The following is a 19,314-nucleotide window of genomic DNA, read 5'->3' on the forward strand; positions in this document are numbered from 1 at the left end:
GGTCACAAATGTCAACAAAAATGTGGTAACTCACTGTTACCAAGTTCTCCTCCTCACACACCGATCCAGTGTGAGGAGGAGATCTGGAAACAGTGAGTTACCACTATACTGTGAATACTACTGTGCTCTGATTGCCCCGCCAAATAAAGAGGACCTGTCACCAACTGAACTAGTACCTATCTGTGAGCCCATCAGCGTACCCGAGTACCTGTCACCTGCCCATCAGAGTACCCATGTATGTGTCACCTGCCCATCAGAGTACCTGAGTACCTGTCACCTGCCCATCAGAGTACCTGTCACCTGCATATCGGAGTACTCGAGTACCTGTCACCTCCCTATTAGGGTACCCGAGTACCTTCCACCTGCTCATCAGAGTACCTGCTGCCTGCCTATCAAAGTACCTGAGTACCTTCCACCTGCTCATCAGAGTACCTGCTGCCTGCCTATCAAAGTACCTGAGTACCTTTCACCTGCTCATCAGAGTCCTGCCACCTGCCTATCAAAGTACCTGAGTACTTGTCGTCTGCTCATCAGTACCCGAGTACCTGTCACCTGCCCCATCAGAGTACCCGAGTACCTGTCACCTGCCTATCAGAGTACCCGAGTACCTTCCACCTGCTCATCAGAGTACCTGCCGCCTTCCTATCAAAGTGGATGGATGATGTGAAGGCGCCTTGTTCTTAGGGGATTTTTTTGGATTGTAGAACCTGCTGCCCTTTTAATTGCAAGATGCAATACAAGCTATATAAAAATGGTAAAAAGGCGCTGCTATCCCTGATTATAAAATAGATATCAATGGTGCACCAATTTTCTGAAAATGATATAAATGTGTAAAATACAAATCTCTGTGACAAATTAATTAATGTTGTGGTCAATACTAAAAGACGTCACCCCCTGGTAAGGACAGTCGGTGTGGTGTGCCTGAACCGACGTAAGGGGGGTAGCCTGTAAATAAAGAGGGCACCCCCAAGGGAAAGAGGTAGAGAAAAAAGGGTGAAGGAGGGTGGGGTGACGATCCGAGGCAGCAGGCCGGTCAAGGGGAGGGGCGGCGCTATAAAGCCCGCTAGCTCCTCCCACAAATACCGGCCTGCGGCCGCACACTTGTGGTCAATACTAAAAGACGTCACCCCCTGGTAAGGACAGTCGGTGTGGTGTGCCTGAACCGACGTAAGGGGGGTAGCCTGTAAATAAAGAGGGCAAAAGAGTAAGCAAAACAACACACTTTATTCAAAATATCTAGGACACAAGCTTGCGAAAAGCCAATCTCAATTCCTTCTCTGGGTGCGGTATATACACTTGGAAGGCGTCCGACTCCCACCTACCAAGCCTTTTAATGATATGGCCTGGCGTATTATTCCCTGAAGCAGCCGTAGCCGCTCCTATCCGGAAGGAATGGCCAGAGTGCGCTGCCGGGTCCCACCCCAGTCTGATGCAAAGAGAGCGTATGTAAAAAATGAATTTGGACGTAGTGAGGGGAACGTCCAGGAGCGCAAAGAGCGGTGCATGGCTGGGACTGCTCAGGGTCTGAGCCACGAAAATATCCAACACTCTGACCGGGCACCAAAGATTCCCAGACGGGTAAAACGGGATGGTAACGGGGTGGCCCACCTGCCTGGTCTTGGTGCTCTGCAGAGTCAAAACATAATGATCCCCCCATTTGACGAGATCTCGCTTGAGGAGACACAAACGCCCCTCAGCTGCGGAAGCTACCGAAAACTCCCCGGGTCTGAGAAAACCGTAGAAAGCCAGATACATTGCCGCTTTGACCACAGCATTCGTGTATGGCTCAAAGGGCGACGTGTCCAGTAAGTTGGAGAGGGCCCTGAATTTCTCTCCATCTATCGGCAGCCGCCTGATGGGGGAATGGTGATCCAACCTGCCAATGCCCTTCAGGAGGCTCTTCAGAGGATATGCCCGGAGGAAAGGCAAGGAGTTTGGATGGTGCGTCAGAATGTGGTGTTGAACACCCGCCAGATATAGTTTAATAGTACTGACAGATAGCTTGAGTTGGAGGTGGCAAAAAGCAGCGAAGGCGACCATGGTCTGCACTGACTGGTCATCCAACCCAAATTCCACTAAAAACCTTTGGAAGATGGCCAAGGCTCGGTCATAAGCCTTCCTGGTGTTGGATGACAGAGCCATACGGGCCAACTCCCGTCCATGCGCCATGATGCGGGCTAGTCCAGGAGCAGATCCTTGAACTCCGGGGTCCGCGTGGGACATCTGTCGGCCGTCGGGTGGAGAGTGAAGAAAACCTGCAATTTGGAGCGGGAAAGAGCGTCAGCGGCTAAGTTGGTATGACCCGGAATGTGCTCACAGAAAAGAAAAAACTGGTAAGTGGCAGCTACCAAGGTCAGCCTGCGGACCAGCCTCATAATAGTCAGGGACGATGAACGGCCTTTGTTGATGATATCACAAGCAGCCATGTTATCACTGAAACATTTGACTGCCTTCCCTGACCAGTACCTACCCCAGGTGACAGCAGCTGCCACAATAGGGTATAATTCGAACAGCGCTGAGGTCTCCCGGAAAGCAGGTAAGGCTAGAGACTCAGCCGGCCAACTATCCCTGAACCATGAGTCCCCGAAGATGGCTGCGAACCCGGTACTGGCGGCCGCATCCGTCCAAAACACAGGGGACTGGGCAGAGATGGGCGGGATGAACATGGAGATACCGTTCCAGCTTTCCAGGAACTCAACCCACATACCCAGGTCCGCCCTGGCAGGGGGATCCAAGTGGGAGATGACACCCTCCGGAAGACCTGGCAACAGCCGCAGCAACCGAGAGATAAAGGACCTGCCCTGGGGGATGATACGCATGGCAAAATTTAATGACCCGATCAAGGACTGCAACTCCTTCCTGGAGAAAGTCCCTAGTTCCAGGAACCTGCCTACCACCCCACGAATACGTTCAAGTTTGTCCACAGGGAGGCTGGACTGCATGGAGACAGAATCCAGGGTAATCCCCAAGAAATCCAGCCTGGTGACCGGGCCGACCGTTTTGCCTGGTGACAGGGGAACCCCTAAGGTGGAAAATAAGGCCAAGGTACTATTTAGACTGACCGGCGTGCAGTTGCTATCCTCGACCAACAAAAAATCATCAAGGTAGTGCAACACCGAGGGGCACCTGGAGACATTCAGAAGGAGCCAGCAGAGCGTCTCAGCAAAGGTATCAAAAATCTTGGGGCTGCTTTTAGACCCAAAAGTCAGCCTGGAAGCGAAATAATATTTCTCCCTCCACTTTACACCGTGGATGTGCCATAAGGAGGGGTGAATAGGCAGCAGCTTGAAGGCATTGGCAATATCCGTTTTACTGAGCCAGGCAGCCCTGCCAGCCCCTAGAATGGCCTGGATGGCATTGTCCACGGTAGCATAGTGGAGTGAGAACTCGGCCGAAGGAATAAGGGAATTAAGGCTGGGGTTGGTGGAAGAATGAGGAGCCGACATGTCGATAATCAAGCGTTTTTTATTGGTGAATTTGCTTGTGGCAATACCGATCGGGTTGGTACGCCAAGAGGAGAAGGGGGGGGCCGGGAAGGGGCCTAACATGAACCCCTCCTGCACTTCCTTCTCAAGTAGAAGATCTACCGACTCCGGGTCCTCCGTGGCCGACAGTAAATTGGGACATTCCAGAGTCCCCGTGGGAAGAGACACCAGCCCCGTGTGGAACCCACCCAAGAACCCCTGAATCAGATACTCCACCAGGTGTGGAGACGGATGAGCCTGCAGGTAAAACTCCAGCACCTCGACCTTGACCCCGGTTAGTCATTGCTTAGGGTACATCTTGGATGGACACATGGATTTCGTGTGAGCCCTGAAACAGATGGAGCAGACATGGAGCAGCCTGCAAGCACTGAAGCTGCACGCCCCCCCATTGAAATTATTGCAAACCTGGGCTTTACCTAAGAACACTATGGGACGACCCAGCTTATCCCTAAGGCCACGCTGCTCTGACCTGCCAGCACCCCCCCCTGGGACCCCGGCCGGGGAGGATACAGCCTCCATGGGGCAAAGGCTGGCAGAATGTGAAGTGGAGGAGCATGTGGCACAGGAGGGAGGTGCCAAGCCTGCGAAGTGCCTGCAGAAGAGCTCGGTATCCAGTAGACTCCAATCCACACGAACATTGAATTGAGCCAAGGCTGCCGCCGCCTTGGCCGAGACCGACTTATGAAAGTCGAAGAAGGTAAAACCCCCGTATTTGTGCCCTAAATCCACTATCTTATGCAAGTAAAGATCTAACTCTTCCCGTCGCTGCGGGTAAACGGAACACAAAACGTCCCTGTAGATGCCGAAGGCCAGGACAAACTCGGGGATAGTGAGCTTCTTATTAAGCCTGGGGTCCCTGGCCTTCATGACTACGGACAAATCACCGTAATTGTAGACCTTACTTTCGACCATGTCCTGGGAGGCAATGAGGAGAGCCACTAGGTTGACATCCTTCCCCTCCAAGATATCCTTGCGGAGAGCCGCGGGGACCAAGTGGGCCGGGGTGATAATAGGAGAAACCGTGGAAGAAGGCAAGATGGGAACTGGGGGCCTACCCTGATCACTAGCGGGAACTGGGGTCGGGACCGGCAAGGAAGGAGGGGGACCCCCTTGAGCCGGACTGGCGTCCTCCAGCTTAGTCAGTCTATCGCCGATGGACTGTAGGGAAGATAGGATGGAGTCCAGGGTTCCTTGTATGGCAGACGAACAGCCCTGAGAGCTGGTGCCCAGTCCCAGATCTTCTGGATGTTCCATCATCAATCTGAACAGCTCCGCTTTCCTTGCAGTGGCCGGGAACGAGATACCCTTCTGGCGTAGGACCGCTAAGATCTTCGGAATAGTCCAAGACCCGTAAGAGCCCAGCGGAGAAGGAACCCGACGACCCCTGGGGGTACCGGACCTGACAGGGGTGCCGATCCTGGCTGGCGTGGAGGGGGAGGAAAATCCATCTTCCAGGGTGGCTCCTTGAGGCCCGCTGTAGAAGGAAACAGAAAAAGTAGAACGCCCAAGACCGATTAACGACCGAAACGTATAGGAGAACCACTGGCTGGCTAGCTAGAGCCCAGAGGCGAAAAACTTAACTACCCCGTGACAGGTGAGGCCCTGCTAGATGCCAAGCGGCCGGAGAGAGGCTCTACCTATGATTTGGGCGAGGGGCGTGAGCCACTGACGTGGTGGCGGGAAAGATGGCCTCTCGGTGACAGTAAAAGAATCAAAACGTGTGGCCGTGACAGGTGAGGCCCTAACTATAAACCCCATGAGAAGGGTGGAGCGAGGCGCTAGCTTTGGTTTGGCCCGTGGGGCGAAATAATCTCCGACGAGATTGGGGGGTTGGCCTCGCGGGACCGGCTATGAAGGGGGGGGGGGACTAGGGCCAGCACCTGAAACCCTAACAGCCAGTAGACTAGCCCTACCAGGGAGGAGGGGGCAATACATGACAGAACAACACAGCTGGAGAGCCACAACAGAGTAACGAGAAGGACAGACGACATGAAGAGCGGTAAGTGCACAGAGGTGATGAAGCCGTGACGGAGCACAGGAACCAAAAACAACCGCAGGTGAATAACATGAGGAGTATACGGGCCTGAAGTGTACATAAAAGGGGGTGGCCACCGGGCAGCCAGACAAGGTGACTAAGAGTGTGGGGCCAAGTGACAGACCAGGTTTAAGTGTCTACGGGCGATGCCTAGAGAAGCGTCTGTGAAAATTAAATAAGCTGAGCCGTGAGGTACATGAAGGAACCTGAACCTGAAGTAGTACCTGGTGCCGGCATTGAAAGACATGGAGAGAACCTGAAGGGAAAAAAGGCAAACGGTCAAAAAAGGGGGGGGTGCGTGACCCCCCACTAGAGATACATACCTGTACCCGGAATGGAAAAAACCACACATACCCACAATGCAAAGAGACCCCCCCCACCAACCCTTAGGTACCAAAACCCCCCCCGCCCCCTCCCTCTGAAAAGGCCGGGCGACCCCCCCCCCAACCAAGGCAGCCATGGACAAGCAGGGACAAGCAGGGGAACAAGGGATGATGTACCCAACCTGACAGAGGCCGATAAGAGAGCAGGAGAACATAAAACAGGTAGCCGTGGCCTAGTAAGGCAGGCAGTGTGTGCAAGAGCCTGTGTACGGGGGTAGCCGTGGCCTTTCTGGAAGGCAGGCAGTGTGTGCATGAGCCTGTGTACAGGGGTAGCCGTGGCCTTCTGGAAGGCAGGCAGTGTGTGCAGGACTGAGTGTGAAAAAATAGCCGTGGCCCACAGAGGCAGGCAGTGTGTGCAGGAAGATGCCTCCTCCCCCCCTCCCCCCCCCATGATGACAAGTACCTGATCCCCTACTGAACAGCAGGAGAAGCAGCGGCGAAGCTGGTAGACACGGCAGAGAGGCTGGGCTGGATGGCAGCGGAGGGTGAGACACAGCACCGTCAGAGGTTGCTCAGGAACAGCCGAGATCCGCGCCACACGCAGCGCTTCCTGGTACAGCACCCGACCGGACGTCCGGTCCACGAGGAGGCGGTATTCGGCCGACGTCAGGTGATCACCCAGAACACCTGACCAAGCCGAGTGACGATCCGAGGCAGCAGGCCGGTCAAGGGGAGGGGCGGCGCTATAAAGCCCGCTAGCTCCTCCCACAAATACCGGCCTGCGGCCGCACACTTATAAAATTAAAAAATGAATATAAGGTGCAATTCCTGGTGTTTGTCTGTGACAAGGAATAAATTAAGGTAAATAGTAACTTATTCTTAAAAAATTGTAAAAAATATGTAGGTTAAATTTTATAACCACTAATCATATATACCATCATAAACCTTTTTGTAAAGTGCTAGTGCCACAGAATATAATGTGCAAACTCAATAAGGTGCTAAAAGGTGCAATAAAGAACCAATAAAGTGCTAGTGATCACTTAACCACTTGCCTTCTGTGCACTTAAACCCCCTTCCCATCCAGACCAATTTTTAGCTTTCAGTGCTCTCACATTTTGAATGACAATTGCGCGGTCATGCTACACTGTACCCATATGAAATTTTTATCATTTTTTTTCACACAAATAGAGCTTTCTTTTGGTGGTATTTAATCATCTCTGGGTTTTTTATTTTTTACAAAAAAAAAGAAAAAAGACAGAAAATTTTGAAAAAAAAAAAAAAAGTTTTTCTTATTTTCTGCGAGTAAATTTTGAAAATAAATAAATTTTTCTCCTTCACTGATGTGCGCTGATGAGATGGCACTGATAGGCTGCACTGATGAGGTGGCACTTATGGGCACTGATGAGGTGGCACTGATGAGGAGGTACTAATATGCCGCACTAATGAGCATTGATAGACGGCACTGCTGGGCACTGAGAGGTGGCACTGCTGGGCACTGAGAGGTGGCACTGACGGGCAGCACTGATGGGCACTGACGGGCGGCACTGATTGACACTGACGGGTGGCACTGATGGGCAGCACCATCAGTGCCCACACAGTGCCCATAGTGCTGCCAGTCAGTGCTCATCAGTGCCTAGATGAGCAGGCACTGACTGGCAGCACTATGGGCACTGATGGCGGGCACTGATGGTGGGCAGTTAGTGTGTTTAATGTACCTTGTGTAATCAGGGCACTGGTGATCAGTGCCCTGATTACATTCTTCTGTGTCCCCGGCGGCTGATCGGCTCTCCTACTTCCTCACACGCAGTCTCTGTGTGAGGAAGGAGCGCTGGCGATGAGAGACGATCTCATATGTTTACATATGAGATCATCTCTCATTGGACGGTCCGATCACGTGGTGAATGGCCGCTGTGATTGGCCATTCACCACGATCTGGGATTGGCTGTCTCCAAGGGACACGGCCGACACAGATTTTCCCCGATGCGCGCTCGCGGGAAGCCTGTGTCTGGGAGGCCGTTTAAAGACGGCCTCCCGAAAATGTGAATCCGCGCTGCAGCCGTACTTCGGCTATAGCGCGGATGGGAGGAAGTTAATAAACTTCTAATTAAAAAACGTATGTGAATAAAAACGCATCTACAAAATAATGTATAAATTAAATTGGAAATTGGTTCCACATATATAAAATAAGGTGCGTTTCTAAGATGCACCTTAATACACTTCTTAATTAAAAAACGTATGTGAAAAAACGCATATACAAAATAATGTATGAATTAAATTGGAAATTGGTTCCACATATACAAAATAAGGTGCGTTTCTAAGGTGCTCAAAGGGTTAAAGCAGTGATCCAACAAAAACAGTTTGTGCAAGGTAGTGAATGATATTGCTTGAATATCAGGTGCTCCAGTGCATAAAGATGATAATCTTTGCCTCTTACCAGATACAGGTGGGGCACACAGACCCCACAAGCCTGTGATCCCTTTATCCTTTGATGGATCAAACCATAGGAACACCTCCTCTCCTCTTCTTGTTCAAACATTTTATTGAAAAACAGAAATAAATACAACGCAACATGTACAATCAGAGCAGGAGAGGTTACATTTGCACAACAGGTAACAACAGTAAACCGGTGATAGTAACAAAGCAAACCAGGTTAACAGACAGGTTCAAGAGCCATGTGGGTGACGACCCAGAAGGGAGATCCATCCAGCACAGCCAACACCTGGGCACCCCTAAACGGGAACTTGCTGTGCCCGCGCGCGACTGCACCTTCAGTGGGTCATATAGCATGCATTAAAGTATTGTCATCGGAGGTCACAATACACGGCCCAGAGCACGGAAGGAAGCCTGGTTAGGTCAGGAGACCTTGGCAGTAGGTCAAACAAGATGTAAACTGTAGCAGAAAGGTGAAATGATTTGTGTAAGGAATGTGAAGAGAAGTACCCACTGTGGGGAAGATTAAAAGACAAAGTATTGTACATATGGCGGGATATTGTTATAAGAAAGAGGGGTAAGAATAGGGAGGACAGGGGGAGGCGCGGGGACAAAACAGGGGGTATCCCAGTGATCCGTACCCAGGTATTAGTAGTCGGTGAGGCATCTTCCCTCAGCAGCTGAAGGTTACTGGACGGCACTCGCATCCATAGGACCATCCAGGGAGACCTAAGGGGAATTCAGAGATCATATACCCAAGGCTTGGTACCCCCGTAGGGGTAACTATCTCTGGTGAGTGCGGTCCTGGGGGTGCGGGGAGCACAGAGTGATCACCGGAGTTCATGCACCCTTACAGAAATACTTAGAAGCACCTGCACTGAAGTCACGTTGTTTTAAATTTGTTGCACCAATGATTTATGGACTATTTTTAGTTGTGGGATCATCCATTTTTTAAAGACCATTTTTTAAGGCTATTTTATGGACTATTTATTTCTCTGAGGTTTCGAATACTGCTGCTATATTTAATCACGTTGTTTTATTTATTTATATATTTTTCCATATACCAGCTGTAAGGATTTATACACAGTTCCCTGCTTATATACCATATTGATAGTGGTTTTTATTCAACATACCCAAGGATACACACAGCTGTTCACCTTTTTACTCAATATGTCACCACTGATTTGAATTATTTATTATATTTTCATCACTCTTTTTAGGACAGGTTGTGGCTTCACCACACACCTGCCATTGTGATCACCAGTTTAAGTTTACATTCTCTTTTTTAACATTCCAGTGCACCTTTTTTGCTGCACTTGGTCACCCATTATTGATTTCATATATTTATTGATTTTCACCTATTTATTCAATCACCAATTTTACTAATTATTTCAACACACCATTGCTACACTAGGCACTTTATAAGTGTTCATTATTCAGTCACCTGTCACCTACTTATTACTTTATTTCAATATCAATTGTGTAGACATACACTGTATTTTTAAAATAAGTTTTATTGCACGTTTTGCACTTTGACAACTCTGGAGATGTGTATGGAATAGTAAGAGTATATTGGCAGCGCCATACACCTTCTTTTATTTTTTAACTCCACTATATGGCCCCATGCACACGGGGCGTTAGAAAAAACGTACGTCAAAGTTAGTTCTGACGCCGGAAAAAGCAGCTGTAAAAACGTGCTTTCAGTAGCTTTTTCCATTGGCGTTATAGCACGTTTTGACACGTTGCTTTTAGCAGCGTTTTTTTTTCTTCCATTCAAAATCAATGGTTCCCTATGGGAGCCTATTGATTTGAATGGAGGTCGCACCGCAACACCGCAAGTCGGATCCGACTTGCGCTGTGAGAATCTTGAGGGGGAACTCCACGCCAAAATGGGAAAAAAACGGCGTGGGGGTCCCCCCCAGGGTTCCAAACCAGGCCCTTCGGGTCTGTTATGGAATTTGAGGGTAGCCCCATGCCGAAAAAACGGCATGGGGTCCCCCCCAAAATCCATACCAAACCCTTATCCGAGCATGCAGCCCGGCAGGCCAGGAAAGGGGAGGGGACGAGCGAGCGGCCCCACCCCCCCTGGACCACACCAGGCCACATGCCCTCAACATGGGGGGGTGTTGGTGCTTTGGGGCAGGGGGAGCTCTGCACCCCCCACCTCAAAGCACCTTGCCCCCATGTTGATGAGGACAAGGGCCTCATCCCCACAACCCTGGCCGGTGGTTGTGGGGGTCTGCGGGCAGGGGGCTCATCGGAATCTGGAAGCCCCCTTTAACAAGGGGGCACCCCAGATCCCGGACCCCCTCCCTATGTGAATGGGTATGGGGTACACTGTACCCCTACCCATTAACCCCATAAAAGGCAGTGTATGGAAATAACGACAAGAGACGTTTTGGAAAGTTTATTAAAAATCTTCATCCGACTCTTCTTGTCTTCTCCTCTCCGGGGTCTTCTGCTCTTTTGCTGTCCGCCCTTCTTGTCTTCTCCTCTCCGGGGTCTTCTGCTCTTTTGCTGTCCCCCTCTTCTTGTGTTCTTCTCTCCGGGGTCTTCTGCTGTCCCCTCTTCTGCTGTCCTCTCTTCTTTTCTTCTCCTCTCCGGTCTTCTGCTCTTTTGCTGTCGGCTGTCTTCTTCCTCCGGTCCTCCTCCGACGACGTCTCCGCTGATTATGCCTATCTCCGGTCTCTTCAGCTTATTATATAGCCATTAGGGGCGTGGCCCCGATGACGTCATCTGGAGACCCCGCCCCCTCATGTCACAGATGACGTCATATGTGACATGAGGGGGCGGGGCCTCCAGATGACGTCATCTGGGCCACGCCCCTAATGGCTATATAATAAGCTGAAGAGACCGGAGATAGGCATAATCAGCGGAGACGTCGTCGTCGGAGGACCGGAGGAAGAAGACAGCCGACAGCCGACAGCAAAAGAGCAGAAGACCGGAGAGGAGAAGAAAAGAAGAGAGGACAGCAGAAGACCCCGGAGAGAAGAACACAAGAAGAGGGGGACAGCAAAAGAGCAGAAGACCCCGGAGAGGAGAAGACAAGAAGGGCGGACAGCAAAAGAGCAGAAGACCCCGGAGAAGACCCCGGAGAGGAGAAGACAAGAAGAGTCGGATGAAGATTTTTAATAAACTTTCCAAAACGTCTCTTGTCGTTATTTCCATACACTGCCTTTTATGGGGTGAATGGGTAGGGGTACAGTGTACCCCATACCCATTCACATAGGGAGGGGGTCCGGGATCTGGGGTGCCCCCTTGTTAAAGGGGGCTTCCAGATTCCGATGAGCCCCCTGCCCGCAGACCCCCACAACCACCGGCCAGGGTTGTGGGGATGAGGCCCTTGACCTCATCAACATGGGGGCAAGGTGCTTTGAGGTGGGGGGTGCAGAGCTCCCCCTGCCCCAAAGCACCAACACCCCCCCATGTTGAGGGCATGTGGTCTGGTGTGGTCCAGGGGGGGTGGGGCCGCTCGCTCGTCCCCTCCCCTTTCCTGGCCTGCCGGGCTGCATGCTCGGTTAAGGGTCTGGTATGGATTTTGGGGGGGGACCCCATGCCGTTTTTTCGGCATGGGGCTACCCTCAAATTCCATAACAGACCCGAAGGGCCTGGTTTGGAACCCTGGGGGGGACCCCACGCCGTTTTTTTCCCATTTTGGCGTGGCGTTCCCCCTCAAGATTCCCACAGCGCAAGTCACCCCGCAAGTCGGATCCGACTTGCGGTGTTGCGGTGCGACCTCCATTCAAATCAATAGGATCCCATAGGGAACCATTGATTTTGAATAGAAGAAAAAAAAACGTATAACGTGGCTTAACGCACGTTAAGCAACGTTATAGCAAAGTTATTCAGCTTTTAGCAGCGTCAGGCGTTTTTAACGCTGTAACGCTGGTCCTCAGAACGCGCAGGTGGTGGGTTCTTGTTGCAGCCTAAAAACGTCTAAGCCACTTACAGCTCAAAAACGTCTGAGTGTGCATGAGGCCATAGAATAACATGGAGGGGCGTTTTTAGGCTGCAAAAAGAAAACGCCTGACGCTGCTTACAGCGGCGTTAAAAACGTCCCGTGTGCATGGGGCCTATATCTTCGGAATATAGTTTAAAGGTGGGCTGCAGCCATTACTAGCAGTGAATCAAAAATATCCTAAGCGCGGATTTTTCTACATATATATATATATATATATATATATATATATATATATATATATATATATATATGTGTATATATATATATATATATATATATATATATATATATATATATATATATATATATATATATATATATATATATATATATATATATATATATATAGATTTAGCCCGCAATTCTTTTCACTTACGGTATTTATTACACGGATTTATAATATTTGAAGTAAATCCTTCTTGATCACTTTACTATTCCTTTGCCAATTATTAATTGGCCACACTTAGCCATTTGGCTAGTTTTTTTTACAATATTCTTGGTCACAACACTTCGATAAATGTTACCACTGGATTTTATTCATTTACAATGGTCACATTTTTTATAATTTATATTTATCACTGAATTCCTATTTATATGGTCACATCAATTCTTATATTAGCTTTTATTTCACGAGTCATATGGTCACTGCCACTAATTTGCACTTATTCACTATATTAAGATTGTGCACTATTTATTTATTTAATGATATTTTTATTGCTATATATATATATATATATATATATATATATATATATATGTGTATATATTTTGCACCATATACGGTTTAGCTATTGATTTATGATATTCAATTTTATATGACATAATCACACTGGATTCCTGATCCATTTACTGATTGTGACATCATACCTGGCAGCACCATTTTACACACACATACATACAAAGTGGGGATTTGTATTAATGCGCATAAAGAAGCCAAGGAAAGATGGGAAAATCTCCACAAGGCATCAAATTACAGATTAGACATTCTTATAATAGGTCAACTAAAGTTAGATTTTATTTCCATAATTTACACTTTCAAAATAACAGAAAAACAAAAAAAATTGGCAAGTATCACTGCTTGTAAACACTTTTTGTAGCCAGCCAAGAGTCTTTCAATTCTTGTTTGAGGTATTTTTGCCCATTCTTCCTTACAAAAGTCTTCCAGTTCTTTGAGATTTCTGGGCTGTCTGTCACGCACTGCTCTTCTAAGGTCTATCCATAGATTTTCAATTATGTTGAGGTCAGGAGATTGTGAAGGCCATGGCAAAAACCTTCAGTTTACGCTTTTTGATGTAATCCCCCATGGATTTCGAGGTGTGTTTAGGATCATTATCCATTTGTAGAAGCCATCCTCTCTTTAACTTCAGCTTTTTCACAGATGGCATCAAGTTACCATCCAAAATTTGCTGAAATTTTATTGAATCCATTTTTCCTTCTACTCATGAGATGTTCCCTGTGCCACTGGCTGCAATACAACCCCAAAGCATGATTGATCCACCCCCATGCTTAACAGTTGGACAGAGGTTCTTTTCATTAAATTCTGTGCCCCTTCTTCTCCAAAACGTACCTTTGCTCATTCCAGCCAAAAAGTTTGATTTTAACCTCATCGGTCCACAGAACTTGTTTCCAAAATGCATCAGGCTTGTCTATATGTTCATTTGCAAAGTTCAAACGCTGATTTTTGTGGTGAGGACGTAGAAGAGGTTTTCTTCCGATTATTCTTCCATGAAGACCATATTTGTACAAGTATCTCTTTATAGTGGAATAGTGTACCACAACTCCAGTGTCTGACAGATCTTTCTGGAGGGATCGTGCAGTCAAACGTGGGTTTTGAATTGTTTTTCTCACAATCCTGCGAGCTGTTCTGTCTGATATTTTTCTTGGTCCTCCAGATTTTGCTTTAACTTCCACTGTTCCTGATGACTGCCATTTCTTAATTACATTCCGAACAAAGGATATTGACATGTGAAAATGCTTTGCTATCTTCTTATAGCCTTCTCCAGCTTTGTGAGCATCAACTATTTTCAGTTTCAGTTTTCTAGACAACTGCTTGGAAGATCCCATGGTGCTGATTGTTGGGGCAAGGTCAGATGATTCTGGGCATTTAAAACCTTTGAGATTGACATCACCTGGTCTTCCCAGATGATGATTGAGAACAATCCATGACACTGGCAGGTCTCAGCCTTGCAAAGGGGGCAGTGCATGCTATAAATTCTGCAGGGTGCCCAAACTTTTGCAGACGCCATTTTTTATTTTCTGTAATTTTGAAAGTGTCAATGATGGAAATAAAATCTAACTTTTGTTGACATATTATAAGAATGTCTAATCTGTAATTTGATGCCTTTTGGAGATTTTCCCATCTTTCCTTGGCTTCTTTATGCACATTAATACACATTTTTACCTGGGGTGCCCAAACTTTCGATCCCCACTGTATATATTATATATATATATATTTGATTTTTATTTATTTATTTTGTGAAAAAAAAAAACTGCAATCAAACTATGCACAGGAAATGAGATTAATAATTTATTGTGATATCATTCAAGAAAAATAATATATACCAAAATAAAAATGCAATAATCACAAGCTGAACTAATTCTGTTTAAGAGCTTTGCTTCTTCAGGCTTCAGTGGCGAAGGTCTTGAAGAAATCGCAGGCTTTGGGCACAAGAACCAATAAGGGTACATAACTGAGAGCTATATTCCACAGAACTAGTTTCTTTCAGTTGATGTGAGGCCCAACTAATTTTCTCCAAAAGTGCAGCTTCAGCAGAGCAGATAGCATCAGGGACAGTGGGATTTGCATGGCTAGGGCCAAGGTTTAATCTGGGGAGAACACAAGCAGGGAGAACACAAGCCGGGACATCTGGAGCAGGGTCGTCCTGAAGAGACAGCTGATGCTCTCGTACTTGAGACAGAGCGGCCTGAGGATTCAAGGCTTAGAAACAAAACCAAATTCACAGGGTTAACTACTGTAAGGAGCAAATAAAAAAAATAGCACTTTTATTAAAACAGAAATCAATACTGTTAGTCTAGGTGGCCAGGCAGGAACAAAACAAACCTCCTTAGCTGTTTCACACTAGTGCGATGCCAGACAATGCATAGGATTCGCACCACATTGCTGTGCAGATCCTGTGACGTCTGTGCAATGCGATTTTAGCCATACAAAAACGTATGGCTGAAATTACATCGCACTCACACCAAAATGGTGCAGGTCCCTTTGTTTGGTCTGCACTGGAATCAGATCGCATGGGTGTTTACACGTGATCCGATTCCTGCACCATTTCACACTACAATCTGCGAACCTATATGAGGGTGTCATTAACTTTACATTGACACCCCCAGAGGTTTGCAGATCAGTGTGAATCACTGTGCGATTCAGGTGCGATGAGGGAACTGGCACTGAATCGCAGGGCTTCCCACATCGCACCAGTGTGAACCGGACTCAATGAATCTATTACAAGCTAAATTTAAATACAAGGAGGTTTATTTTTACCCCTTTAAGACCAGGCCTATTTTTGACACTTGGCATTTACAAGCTAAAATCATTTTCTTTTGCTAGAAAACTACTTAGAACCCCCAAACATTATATATTTTTTTAGCAGAAACCCCAGAGAATAAAATGGAGATCGTTGCAATATTTTTTATCACATTGTATTTGTGCAGTGCTCTTCCAAACTCATTTTTTTTGTGGAAAAAATGCACTTTTTTTAATTAAAAATAAGAAAACAGTAAAGTTAGCCCAATTTTTTTCTATAATGTGAAAGCTAATGTTACGTCGAGTAAATAGATACCCAACATGGCCAATTTTCAGCTTTCAGCGCTGTCACACTTTGACTGACAATTGCGCGGTCATGCTACACTGTACCCATATGAAATATTTATCATTTTTTTTCACATAAATAGAGCTTTCTTTTGGTGGTATGTAATCGCCTCTGGGTTTTTTATTTTTTACAAAAAAAAAAAATAAAGACAGAAAATTTTGAAAAAAAAAAGTTTTTCTTATTTTCTGCGAGTAAATTTTGAAAATAAATTTTTCTCCTTCACTGATGTGCGCTGATGAGGCGGCACTGATAGGCTGCACTTATGGGCACTGATGAGGTGGCACTTATGGGCACTGATGAGGTGGCACTTATGGGCACTGATGAGGTACTAATATGCCGCACTGATGAGCACTGATAGGCGGCACTGATGGGCACTGGCGGATGGCACTAATGGACACTGACGGGTGGCACTGATGAGCACTGATGGGCGGCACCATCAGTGCCCACACTCAGTGCCCATAGTGCTGCCAGTCAGTGCCTAGATGAGCAGGCACTAATGGGCACTGACTGGCAGCACTTTGGGCACTGATTGTGGGCATTGATGGGGGGCACTGATGGGGGGGCATTTTGTGTATTTGTTTTACCTTTAGTAATCAGGGCACTGGTGATCACATTGCTGTGTGTCCCCGGCGGCTGACGGCTCCCCCTCCTTCCTCACACTGCAGGCTCCGTGTGAGGAAGGAGCGCCGGCGATGAGAGATGATCTCATATGTTTACATATGAGATCATCTCTCATTGGACGGTCCGATCACGTGGTGAATGGCCGCTGTGATTGGCCATTCACCACGATCTGTGATCGGCTGTGTCCAAGGGACACGGCCGACACAGATTTTCCTCGATGCGCGCTCGCAGGAAGCGGGTTACTGGGAGGCCGTATAAAGACGGCCTCCCGAAAATTCAAGTCCGCGCTGCAGCCGTATATAGGCTGTAGCGCGGATGGGGGGTGGTTAAATGTGTGATTTGAACACAGTTTACATATGTGGGCGTGACTTTCGTATGCATTCGCTTCTGCGTGCGAGCTAACGGGGATAGGGTGCTTTAATTATTTTTTTTTTCCTATTTATTTTATTATTTTTTCACAGCTTTTTTTTTTACATTTTTGATCATTTTTATTCCTATTACAAGGAATGTAAACATCCCTTGTAATAGAAATAGGCACGATAGGTCCTCTTTATTGTGAGATCTGGGGTCAAAAAGACCTCACAACTACACTAAAAAAAAAAAAAATTGGCCCTTTAAACCGGTTGCTAGGCAACGACTTTGACATCGCTCCGGTCCTCCAAGACCATAGAGTCGAGTGAATGCCATCTTGCCCTCACTCGACTTCCTGTCTCTTCCGGCGGGTCCAGTAAGCGGGGAAAACGGCCAGGATGTGGCGGGAGGGGGAAACCTCTTCCGTCGCACCGTAAGGGTGATCCCACTGCGAATCAGTCGCTGGGACCACCCTTACCTGAAAGCCGATCGCCCGCCGTTTTAAAAAATACCAGGGTTATGGTATTTAGCGTCAAAGGACTGACAAAAAACTGCAGCGGGTGGTCGGTAAGTGGTTAATTTCAAACCAGTAGGCAGAAACATATGTCATTTTACATTGTTTAGGCAGGATAGACAATTTGTAAATATATAAAAACGTGCTAAGACAATAAGGCCCCTTTCACACTTGTGCGACCTAAAAGTCGCACAATTTTGACCCCAGTTGAACCAATCCCATTGTAATCTTGAGGTCTATGGACCTCAAGTCGCGCAAGTGTGAAAGGCGCCTAAAGGATATTACAGAATTATTTTGGGGACCATGTGTCATTTAGGTGGGACTGTCAACCATGTGCTGACAGCACACAGGGGACCAAAGCGCACTCAAGAGAAGAAAGGTTTCATGTGTCCCAACCTCTCCATTATTAGTTCCACAACGATACACAGATTTGTAATTACAGTGTCAGATTAACTCTTCCCCCAGTATCTGCGCAGCAATCTATTCGTTAGTTTACACCTGCTCCCTTTTGCTGTTGAAGCACCACCAGAGCAGGACAGAATCCTCTACCTTTTCCTCAGCTCCTGCTTGCAGTCCCCTTTCTTATTGCATTTCCCTTCCTGTGCCCTCGCTGGAACTCCTTACCCAGAGCTATTACTCACATTCAACCAGCATTTCATATCAATATTTTACTCTGAAGCCATTCTAACTAATAATTTTACTTTTAAAAAAACTGCTTTCTTTGTCTCCCTGCTACTTTCTTAGACCCCATTGAAATTAAAGCGGTAGTCATTTTTAACTACAGGCTTAGGTAAGGCTTACCTGTAGGTAGTTATATCTCCTAAACTTGCACGGTTTAGAAGATATTCAACCTGCATGCAGCCGCTGACAAAAGCAGCGCATGCACTCTGAAGGTCCGGCATACCTTGCCGTACCTTCAGAGCTCCTTGCCGTCAATGCGGCTCCGGCCACTCACAGTGACGGAGCCGCCGAACCCTGAAGAGATGCAGAGGGAACATGTCAGCTCCCTCAGCGGTGTCTGGGCGACCGTGTGGGGGCTTCGTTTTAAGGTAGGTATTTCATAATGTGCTAGTATGCGATGCATACTAGCACATTATGCCATTGTCCTGCAGGTTTTTTGTTTTTTTTTTTACACAGGGGATACAACCGCTATAAGTAATAAGGCAGGTAAATTATTCTATATGGCTAGGAAGAGGCATGCCAAAGCAACGGGGGGGGTTTGACCACATTTATACGATAGTTTAGCCCTTCTACCTTGATTGAAAGTTTCCTTGCTTAAGCTATTTTTCCGGACCTTTTTACAAACAACAATTTTGCATTTATATCACAATAACACCCTAAATCCTTTACAATCTCAAACTTATCACAGCAATCCCTATTCGTGCATGTACTGACACAGCTACAAAATTCTGTATCACCTCAATTCAACTATTTCTCAAAATGTAACTAAAGGCATTTTTATTTATTTTTTAAGTTTTGGGTGGAGGGGAATTAGAAAACCGATCACGTTTTTATTGCTATCTGCGCCTGAGCTATCCCGTTAGGGAGATTCACATTCTCTATTCGTCCAATTTAACATTATCATAGAAAGTTAAAGTAAAAAAGTCCCAGGTGTTGTAACCCTCCCTTTAGGATTGGTTCACATTAGTGCAATGAGTTTTTAATGCGATTTTGGAGGTGTGATTTTGCAGTGCAGGAACTATGCAGTCTTTGTGCACATGCATTGCGATTCTACAACTGTGCATTTTATGGTGCAACCATTGTGCCGTG

At 47.0% G+C, this 19,314-nt stretch overlaps 2 protein-coding genes across 2 annotated transcripts in view; both read right to left on the reverse strand.

Moving 5' to 3' along the window:
* Window positions 1–3,764: 3,764 nt before the first annotated feature.
* Window positions 3,765–8,980, reverse strand: LOC309565990 (uncharacterized protein; the record flags this gene model as incomplete). The annotated part of the gene is made up of 2 exons (XM_082271011.1): window positions 3,765–4,541; window positions 8,915–8,980. The coding sequence occupies 2 exons, from the start codon at window positions 8,978–8,980 to the stop codon at window positions 3,765–3,767; spliced, it is 843 nt and encodes a 280-aa protein (XP_082127137.1).
* A 5,768-nt stretch (window positions 8,981–14,748) lies between these two features.
* Window positions 14,749–19,314, reverse strand: part of ZNRD2 (zinc ribbon domain containing 2) — a 45,793-nt gene continuing 41,227 nt past the window's right edge. Inside the window, exon 4 of the mRNA XM_082270122.1 lies at window positions 14,749–15,172. Coding sequence (XP_082126248.1) covers window positions 14,862–15,172 — 311 coding nt within the window. The 3' untranslated portion in view covers window positions 14,749–14,861. The remainder of the gene's footprint in view (window positions 15,173–19,314) is intronic.

Source organism: Pelophylax lessonae (genome assembly GCF_965119305.1).
Source record: "Pelophylax lessonae genome assembly, chromosome: 10".
NCBI classification, from domain to species: Eukaryota; Metazoa; Chordata; class Amphibia; order Anura; family Ranidae; genus Pelophylax; species Pelophylax lessonae.